The 10,310-nt window shown below is 49.4% G+C and overlaps 1 protein-coding gene across 1 annotated transcript; it reads right to left on the bottom strand.

Moving 5' to 3' along the window:
- Window positions 1–249: 249 nt before the first annotated feature.
- Window positions 250–7,266, bottom strand: LOC125784908 (uncharacterized; the record flags this gene model as incomplete). The annotated part of the gene is made up of 3 exons (XM_049469077.1): window positions 250–277; window positions 6,276–6,891; window positions 6,948–7,266. Coding segments are annotated over 3 exons (963 nt in total), but the record flags the coding sequence as incomplete, so codon positions are not given.
- Window positions 7,267–10,310: the final 3,044 nt, after the last annotated feature.

A 10,310-nucleotide genomic window follows, 5' to 3' on the forward strand; every position in this document is an offset into this window, starting at 1 on the left:
ACAGACCACAGGGACGAAATAAAATACAGGATGCCTGGCAATCTATTCCTTACAGGGTAGTAGAAATCCAAGGGACCACTTACTCTGTTGAGCCAGTAGAGGGAGGCTAGATCTGAGACGACTACTGTTAATGACACTGAGTTAGATCCAGAATGTATTGAGGAGGGTGTGGTTTTGGAAGAGATGTGTGTTCCAAGGTTGCAGATAGAAATGGACCGTCATGCTGTTCCCTCTTATGACAGGACAGAGTCAAATCCGACCAGTGTTGAGGTTGGTCCTGAAGCAGAGACAGTGGAATCAGATACTGGGTCCAATCTTGAGGTTCACTCATTACCTGTGCCTACTCCTCGTAGGAGCAAAAGAACTAATGCAGGACATCATTCTAATCTGCATCATGAACCCAGATCCATATTAGAGTCCGTCCCACTTGACTCAGTGACAGTTTCACAAATTTTATCCAGCTTGGGTACAGCATTTTTCAGAGAGGCTGTGAAAGAGGTAAAGAAATCTTATGAGGTCACAGAGGACGTTGACTCCTGAGCAGGGGAGAATGTAGCCAGGTGGTGAATTGAGAATACACCTTTAAAATGTGTGTCTGTAACTTTAAGAAACACAATCAGAAGTGTTGTCACCCTGAGAGAGGAAAGGGAGGAGCTAAGAGCATGGTAGAGAAGGAGGCTCAAGCTGCAGTGAATGGTGGTGCTCCATTTTAGGATCCATCCAGAGTCATCCTAATGAAATAAGAGGTAAAAATCAGGAAATACTGACGATATAAGGTTTAGTTGGCCTATAACAGTAGGGGTGGCAATGGTGATGGAGAAGGGGTATGTGTGGGTGGGGTTTTGTGTGGAGATGGGGTATGTGTGGGTGGGAATGATGATGAAAAAGGGGTATATGTAGGTGGTGTTTTGGATGAAGAAGGGGTATGTGTGGGTGGGGATGGTAATGGAGAAGGGTTATGTGTGGGTGGGATTTTGGATGGAAAAGGAGTATGTGTGGGTGGAGATGGTGATGGAGAAGGGGTATGAGTGGGTGGAGATTTGGATGGAGAAGGAGTATGTGTGGGTGGGGATTTGGATGGAAAAAGAGTATGTGTGGGTGGGGATGGTGATGGAGAAGGAGTATGTGTGGGTGGGAATGACGATGGAGAAGGGAAATATGTGGGTGGTGTTTTGGATGAAGAAGGGGTATGTGTGGGTGGGGATGCTGATGGAGAAGGGGTATGTGTGGGTGGGGTTTTGGATGGAGAAGGGGAATGTGTGGGTGGGGTTTTGGATGGAGATGGGTTATGTGTGGGTGGGGTTTTTGATGGAGAAGGGGTAAGTGTGGGTGGGAATGATGATGGAAAAGGGATATATGTGGGTGGTGTTTTGGATGAAGAAGAGGTATGTGTGGGTGGTGATGGTGATGGAGAAGGAGTATGTGTGGGTGGGGAAGGTGATGGGGAAGGGATATGTGTGGGTGGGGTTTTGAATGGAGAAGGGGTATGTGTGGCTGTGGTTGTTGATGGAGATGGAGTATGTGTGGGTGGGGATGGTGATGGAAAAGGGGTATGTGTGGGTGGGGTTTTGCATGGAGATGGGTTATGTGTGGGTGGGGTTGGTGATGGAGAAGGAGTATGTGTGGCTGGGGATGGTGATGGAGAAGGGATATGTGTGAGTGGGAATGATGATGGAAAAGGGGTATGTGTGGGTGGGGATGATGGAGAAGGGGAATGTGTGGGTGGGGATGGTGATGGAGAAGGGGTATGTGTGGGTGGGGATATTGATGGAGAAAGGGTATGTGTGGGTGGGGTTTTGGATGGAGATGGGTTATGTGTGGGTGGGGTTGGTGATGGAGAAGGGGTATGTGTGAGTGGGAATGATGATGGAAAAGGTGTATATGTGGGTGGTGTTTTGGATAAAGAAGAGATATGTGTGGGTGGGGTTGGTGATGGAGAAGGGATATGTGTGGGTGGGAATGTTGATGGAGAAGGGGTATGTGTGGGTGCGGATGGTGATGGAGTAGGGGTATGTGTGGGTGGTGTTTTGCATGAAGAAGTGTTATGTGTGGATGGGGTTGGTGATGGAGAAGGGTTATGTGTGGGTGGGGTTGGTGATAGAGAGGGGCTATGTGTGGGTGGGGTTGGTGATGAAGAAGGGGTATTTGTGGGTGGTGTTTTGGATGAAGAAGTGTTATGTGTGGATGGGGATTTGGATGGAAAAGGAGTATGTGTGGGTAGGGATGGTGATGGAGAAAGAGTATGTGTGGGTGGGGTTGGTGATGGAGAAGGGGTACGTGTGAGTGGGAATGATGATGGAAAAGGGGTATATGTGGGTGGTGTTTTGGATGAAGAAGAGGTATGTGTGGGTGGGGATGGTGATGGAGAAGGGGTATGTGTGGGTGGGGTTTTGTATGGAGAAGGGGTATGTGTGGGTTGGGTTTTGTATGGAGAAGGGGTATTTGTGGGTGGTGTTTTGGATAAAGAAGTGTTATGTGTGGGTGGGGTTGGAGATAGAGAGGGGCTATGTGTGGGTGGGGTTGGTGATAGAAAGGGGCTATGTGTGGGTGGGGTTGGTGATGGAGAAAGGGTATTTGTGGCTGGTGTTTTGGATAAAGAAGTGTTATGTGTGGGTGGGGTTGGTGATAGAGAGGGGCTATGTGTGGGTGGGGTTGGTGATAGAGAGGGGCTATGTGTGGGTGGGGTTGGTGATGGAGAAGGGTTATGTGTGGTTGGGATTGGTGATAGAGAGGGGCTATGTGTGGGTGGGGTTGGTGATGGAGAAGGGTTATGTGTGAGTGGGGTTGGTGATAGAGAGGGGCTATGTGTGGGTGGGGTTGGTGATAGAGAGGGGCTATGTGTGGGTGGGGTTGGTGATGGAAAAGGGGTATTTGTGGGTGGTGTTTTGGATGAAGAAGTGTTATGTGTGGGTGGGGTGGTGATAGAGAGGGGCTATGTGTGGGTGGGGTTGGTAATGGAGAAGGGATATGTGTGGGTGGGGTTGGCGATGGAGAAGGGGTATGTGTGGGTGGGGTTGGTGATAGAGAGGGGCTATGTGTGGGTGGGGTTGGTGATGGAGAAGAGTTATGTGTGGGTGGGGTCGGTGATGGAGAAGGGTTATGTGTGGGTGGGGTTGGCGATAGAGAGGGGTTATGTGTGGGTGGGGGTGGCGATAGAGAGGGGCTATGTGTGGGTGGGGTTGGTGATAGAGAGGGGCTATGTGTGGGTGAGGTTGGTGATGGAGAAAGGGTATGTGTGGGTGGGGTTGGTGATGGAGAAGGGGTATGTGTGGGTGGGGGTGGTGATAGAGAGGGGCTATGTGTGGGTGGGGTTGGTGATGGTGAAGGGTTATGTGTGGGTGGGGTTGGTGATAGAGAGGGGCTATGTGTGGGTGGGGTTGGTGATGAAGAAGGGGTATTTGTGGGTGGGGTTTTGGTTGAAGAAGTGTTATGAGTGGATGGGGATTTGGATGGAAAAGGAGTATGTGTGGGTGGGGATGGTGATGGAGAAAGAGTATGTGTGGGTGGGGTTGGTGATGGAGAAGGGGTACGTGTGAGTGGGAATGATGATGGAAAAGGGGTATATGTGGCTGGTGTTTTGGATGAAGAAGAGGTATGTGTGGGTGGGGATGGTGATGGAGAAGGGGTATGTGTGGGTGGGGTTTTGTATGGAGAATGGGTATGTGTGGGTGGGGTTTTTTATGGAGATGGGTTATGCGTGGGTGGGGTTGGTGATGGAGAAGGGGTATGTGTGGGTGGGGATGGTGATGGAGAAGGGGTATTTGTGGGTGGTGTTTTGGATAAAGAAGTGTTATGTGTGGGTGGGGTTGGTGATAGAGAGGGGCTATGTGTGGGTGGGGTTGGTGATAGAGAGGGGCTATGTGTGGGTGGGGTTGGTGATAGAAAGGGGCTATGTGTGGGTGGGGTTGGTGATGGAGAAGGGGTATTTGTGGCTGGTGTTTTGTAGGGCTGGACCCGAATATTCGGGTATTCGGATATTCGTTCGTTGAGTAGGTATTCGGTTTTTAATTTTGGTATTCGGATATTCGTTTTTTTTCTCCTTTCCAGAGTTCCACCTCACTCTAACCACTTCTGTTCTCTCGGGTCCCGTCAGAATATCTTGCGCGCGGGACAGAACTGAACTGTTATTGGCTGGAGCGGGAGTTTAATCCAGACGATGCGGGAGCAAATTAATAAATAGTTAAGAAAACTGTAATAATTGTAAAAAAAAAAAAAACCTAAAGAAAACTCTCAACGCGCAGGATGGACCGACACACACACGCACACACCGATGGTGTTTGGACTGGGGTAAGGAACGGGACCACACTATTCAGCGCTGCTGTTTTAATAAATATATAAGTAAATTTGAAGCATTAAATGTAGTTTATTTAATTTATATTAGGAACGTGGGGCGGGAGCGGCAGAAATGTGTATGTGGCGGGCGGGCGCGGGATTAAAAGAAGCAATTTTTTTGCGGCGCGGTAACGAGACAGAAACGCGGGAGCGTGGAAGAGTGGGTTTAAAAATCAGTCTCGCGCAGACATGATAAAAAAAATGCAGGCTCTTCGAAACTGATTTATATAATAAAACGTAAGGGGTAATGTGGCAACAGTAGGGGCTAAATCGGTTACAAAAGCCTGGCCTACAAAAATGATGTCTGAACGAATTTCCTCTTATCTAATATAATTTAAAATGGTTTAAAAATACAAAATAATTTCTAAGCAAACGAAATATTTAATATTGAGCTTATAGCCCAAGTGCAAAAATACAAAATCAGTAATACGGCTATGCTCTGCACAATGCTTAAACCGAAATAGACCAAGTACAATAACGTCATTAACAATGACTTTCCTCTACTCTAATATAATTTAACATGGTTTAAAAATATAAAATAATTTCTAAACAAACGAAATATTTAATATTGAGCTTATAGCCCAAGTGCAAAAATACAAAATCAGTAATATGCCCTGCACGATCCTTTAACCGAAATAGACCAAGTACAGTTTACAATGACTGTCCTCTAATATAATTAACAATGTTTAAGAATATAAAATACTTCCTGAACAAACGTTTTTTTTGTTTGTTTTTTTAAGCAAATAACCTAAGTGTGAAAACACAAACAGCAATTTACTGGGCTGGCTTGCGCAGCGGAGAAACCGTGCAGCAGCAGCCTCCTAGCCTGCTTACGCAGCGGATAAGCCGCGGTGTAGGGCAGCAGAAATTCCGGGATGAAAACACAAAGAAATCTGGGCTAAAAACACAGAAAAAATATGGGGTGAAAACACAAAAATCCGGGATAAAAACACCAAAAATCCGGGGTGAATATGTCTCGTCGGTCAGAGCAAATTGAACATTTTTCAGTGGATTAAAGGGGCCGTGATTTGCTTTTTTTTTTTTTTTTTTTACCTCTTTTTTAAAAAACGAATATTCGAATATTCGCTTCGAATCAGTGCCGAATATCCGGAGCTCAAAAAACGCTATTCGGGCCAGCCCTAGTGTTTTGGATAAAGAAGTGTTATGTGTGGGTGGGGTTGGTGATAGAGAGGGGCTATGTGTGGGTGGGGTTGGTGATAGAGAGGGGCTATGTGTGGGTGGGGTTGGTGATGGAGAAGGGTTATGTGTGGTTGGGGTTGGTGATAGAGAGGGGCTATGTGTGGGTGGGGTTGGTGATGGAGAAGGGTTATGTGTGAGTGGGGTTGGTGATAGAGAGGGGCTATGTGTGGGTGGGGTTGGTGATAGAGAGGGGCTATGTGTGGGTGGGGTTGGTAATGGAGAAGGGTTATGTGTGGGTGAGGTTGGTGATAGAGAAGGGCTATGTGTGGGTGGGGTTGGTGATAGAGAGGGGCTATGTGTGGGTGGGGTTGGTGATAGAGAGGGGCTATGTGTGGGTGAGGTTGGTGATGGAGAAGGGGTATGTGTGGGTGGGGTTGGTGATAGAGAGGGGCTATGTGTGGGTGGGGTTGGTGATAGAGAGGGGCTATGTGTGGGTGAGGTTGGTGATGGAGAAGGGGTATGTGTGGGTGGGGTTGGTGATGGAAAAGGGTTATTTGTGGGTGGGGTTGGTGATAGAGAGGGGCTATGTGTGGGTGGGGTTGGTGATGGAGAAGGGTTATGTGTGGGTAGAGTTGGTGATAGAGAGGGGTTATGTGTGGGAGGGTGGTGATAGAGAGGGGCTATGTGTGGGTGGGGTTGGTGATGGAGAAGGGGTATTTGTGGGTGGTGTTTTGGATGAAGAAGTGTTATGTGTGGGTGGGGGTGGTGATGGAGAAGGGTTATGTGTGGGTGGGGTTGGTGACAGAGAGGGGTTATGGGTGGGTGGGGTTTTGTATGGAGAATGGGTATGTGTGGGTGGGGTTTTGTATGGAGAAGGGTTATGCGTGGGTGGGGTTGGTGATGGAGAAGCGGTATTTGTGGGTGGTGTTTTGGGTAAAGAAGTGTTATGTGTGGGTGGGGTTGGTGATAGAGAGGGGCTATGTGTGGGTGGGGTTGGTGATAGAGAAGGGGTATTTGTGGGTGGTGTTTTGGATGAAGAAGGGTTATGTGTGGGTGGGGTTGGTGATAGAAAGGGGCTATGTGTGGGTGGGGTTGGTGATAGAAAGGGGCTATGTGTGGGTGGGGTTGGTGATGGAGAAGGGGTATTTGTGGCTGGTGTTTTGGATAAAGAAGTGTTATGTATGGGTGGGGTTGGTGATAGAGAGGGGCTATGTGTGGGTGGGGTTGGTGATAGAGAGGGGCTATGTGTGGGTGGGGTTGGTGATAGAGAGGGGCTATGTGTGGGTGGGGTTGGTGATGGAGAAGGGTTATGTGTGAGTGGGGTTGGTGATAGAGAGGGGCTATGTGTGGGTGGGGTTGGTGATAGAGAGGGGCTATGTGTGGGTGGGGTTGGTGATGGAGAAGGGGTATTTGTGGGTGGTGTTTTGGATGAAGAAGTGTTATGTGTGGGTGGGGTGGTGATAGAGAGAGGCTATGTGTGGGTGGGGTTGGTAATGGAGAAGGGTTATGTGTGGGTGAGGTTGGTGATAGAGAGGGGCTATGTGTGGGTGGGGTTGGTGATAGAGAGGGGCTATGTGTGGGTGGGGTTGGTGATAGAGAGGGGCTATGTGTGGGTGAGGTTGGTGATGGAGAAGGGGTATGTGTGGGTGGGGTTGGTGATAGAGAGGGGCTATGTGTGGGTGGGGTTGGTGATAGAGAGGGGCTATGTGTGGGTGAGGTTGGTGATGGAGAAGGGGTATGTGTGGGTGGGGTTGGTGATGGAGAAGGGTTATTTGTGGGTGGGGTTGGTGATAGAGAGGGGCTATGTGTGGGTGGGGTTGGTGATGGAGAAGGGTTATGTGTGGGTAGAGTTGGTGATAGAGAGGGGTTATGTGTGGGAGGTTGGTGATGGAGAAAGGGTATTTGTGGGTGGTGTTTTGGATGAAGAAGTGTTATGTGTGGGTGGGGGTGGTGATGGAGAAGGGTTATGTGTGGGTGGGGTTGGTGACAGAGAGGGGTTATGGGTGGGTGGGGTTTTGTATGGAGAATGGGTATGTGTGGGTGGGGTTTTGTATGGAGATGGGTTATGCGTGGGTGGGGTTGGTGATGGAGAAGCGGTATTTGTGGGTGGTGTTTTGGATAAAGAAGTGTTATGTGTGGGTGGGGTTGGTGATAGAGAGGGGCTATGTGTGGGTGGGGTTGGTGATAGAGAAGGGGTATTTGTGGGTGGTGTTTTGGATGAAGAAGGGTTATGTGTGGGTGGTGATAGAGAGGGGCTATGTGTGGGTGGGGTTGGTAATGGAGAAGGGTTATGTGTGGGTGGGGTTGGTGATAGAGAGGGGCTATGTGTGGGTGGGGTTGGTGATAGAGAGGGGATAGGTGTGGGTGGGGTTGGTGATGGAGAAGGGTTATGTGTGGGTGGGGTTGGTGATAGAGAGGGGCTATGTGTGGGTGGGGTTGGTGATGGAGAAGGATTATGTGTGGGTGGGGTTGGTGATAGAGAGGGGCTATGTGTGGGTGGGGTTGGTGATAGAGAGGGGCTATGTGTGGGTGGGGTTGGTGATAGAGAGGGGCTATGTGTGGGTGAGGTTGGTGATGGAGAAGGGGTACGTGTGGGTGGGGTTGGTGATGGAGAAGGGTTATTTGTGGGTGGGGTTGGTGATAGAGAGAGAAGGGGTATTTGTGGGTGGTGTTTTGGATGAAGAAGTGTTATGTGTGGGTGGTGATAGAGAGGGGCTATGTGTGGGTGGGGTTGGTAATGGAGAAGGGTTATGTGTGGGTGGGGTTGGTGATAGAGAGGGGCTATGTGTGGGTGGGGTTGGTGATAGAGAGGGGCTATGTGTGGGGTTGGTGATAGAGAGGGGCTATGTGTGGGTGAGGTTGGTGATGGAGAAGGGGTATGTGTGGGTGGGGTTGGTGATGGAGAAGGGTTATGTGTGGGTGAGGTTGGTGATGGAGAAGGGGTATGTGTGGGTGGGGTTGGTGATAGAGAGGGGCTATGTGTGGGGTTGGTGATAGAGAGGGGCTATGTGTGGGTGAGGTTGGTGATGGAGAAGGGGTATGTGTGGGTGGGGTTGGTGATGGAGAAGTGTTATTTGTGGGTGGGGTTGGTGATAGAGAGGGGCTATGTGTGGGTGGGGTTGGTGATAGAGAGGGGTTATGTGTGGGAGGGTGGTGATAGAGAGGGGCTATGTGTGGGTGGGGTTGGTGATGGAGAAGGGGTATTTGTGGGTGGTGTTTTGGATGAAGAAGTGTTATGTGTGGGTGGGGGTGGTGATGGAGAAGGGTTATGTGTGGGTGGGGTTGGTGACAGAGAGGGGTTATGTGTGGGTGGGGTTTTGTATGGAGAATGGGTATGTGTGGGTGGGGTTTTGTATGGAGATGGGTTATGCGTGGGTGGGGTTGGTGATGGAGAAGCGGTATTTGTGGGTGGTGTTTTGGATAAAGAAGTGTTATGTGTGGGTGGGGTTGGTGATAGAGAGGGGCTATGTGTGGGTGGGGTTGGTGATAGAGAGGGGCTATGTGTGGGTGTGGTTGGTGATGGAGAAGGGTTATGTGTGGGTGGGGTTGGTGATAGAGAGGGGCTATGTGTGGGTGAGGTTGGTGATGGAGAAGGGTTATGTGTGGGTGGGGTTGGTGATGGAGAAGGGGTATGTGTGGGTGGGGTTGGTGATAGAGAGGGGCTATGTGTGGGTGGGGTTGGTGATGGAGAAGGGGTATGTGTGGGTGGGGTTGGTGATGGAGAAGGGGTATGTGTGGGTGGGGTTGGTGATGGAGAAGGGGTATTTGTGGGTGGTGTTTTGGATGAAGAAGTGTTATGTGTGGGTGGGGGTGGTGATAGAGAGGGGCTATGTGTGGGTGGGGTTGGCGATGGAGAAGGGTTATGTGTGGGTGGTGTTGGTGATAGAGAGGGGCTATGTGTGGGTGAGGTTGGTGATAGAGAGGGGCTATGTGTGGGTGAGGTTGGTGATAGAGAGGGGCTATGTGTGGGTGGGGTTGGTGATGGAGAAGGGGTATTTGTGGGTGGTGTTTTGGATGAAGAAGTGTTATGTGTGGGTGAGGTTGTGATAGAGAGGGGCTATGTGTGGGTGAGGTTGGTGATAGAGAGGGGCTATGTGTGGGTGAGGATGGTGATGGAGAAGGGGTTTGTGTGGGTGGGGTTGGTGATGGAGAAGGGTTATTTGTGGGTGAGGTTGGTGATAGAGAGGGGCTATGTGTGGGTGGGGTTGGTGATGGAGAAGGGGTATGTGTGGGTGGGGTTGGTGATGGAGAAGGGGTATGTGTGGGTGAGGTTGGTGATAAAGCTCTGAATTTATGAAGCGAGTCCGTGTAGGGCTTTGTACGACAACAGGAGAATTTTATAGTCTATGTGGAATTTGACTGGAAGCCAATGCAGTGCTGATAGGACTGGACTAATATGGTCAAATTTTCTGGTTTTAGTAAGGACCCTAGCTGCAGCATATTGAACTAGCTGAAGATTATTTAAGTTACTGCAGGACCATCCAGACAGTAGCGCATTACAATAATCTAGCCTTGAGGTAATGAAGGCATGTACTATTTTTTCTGCCTGGTTTTTAGTTAATTTGAAAATAATATTAAAGAAAGGTCCAGGATTATTTTTATTCATCTCGATCTGTGAGGACAGATACGCTGAACAGGCTTTATAAGTTCTTTTCAATATTGAAAAGACTGTCTTTCCAAGCTGAGTATAACACTTCCAGTTTAGTTGATCGATATTGTGATGGGCAGTGCTGTACCGCGTGCTGCCAGCAGGGGGACTGGTAGAAATGGTAGAGTGGGATCCCAAATCTCCAACTCCCAGAATCCCTGGCGGTGATTAGTGTGAACCAGCTGCACAT

This window comes from Astyanax mexicanus, chromosome 20 (genome assembly GCF_023375975.1).
Source record: "Astyanax mexicanus isolate ESR-SI-001 chromosome 20, AstMex3_surface, whole genome shotgun sequence".
NCBI classification, from domain to species: domain Eukaryota; kingdom Metazoa; phylum Chordata; class Actinopteri; order Characiformes; family Acestrorhamphidae; genus Astyanax; species Astyanax mexicanus.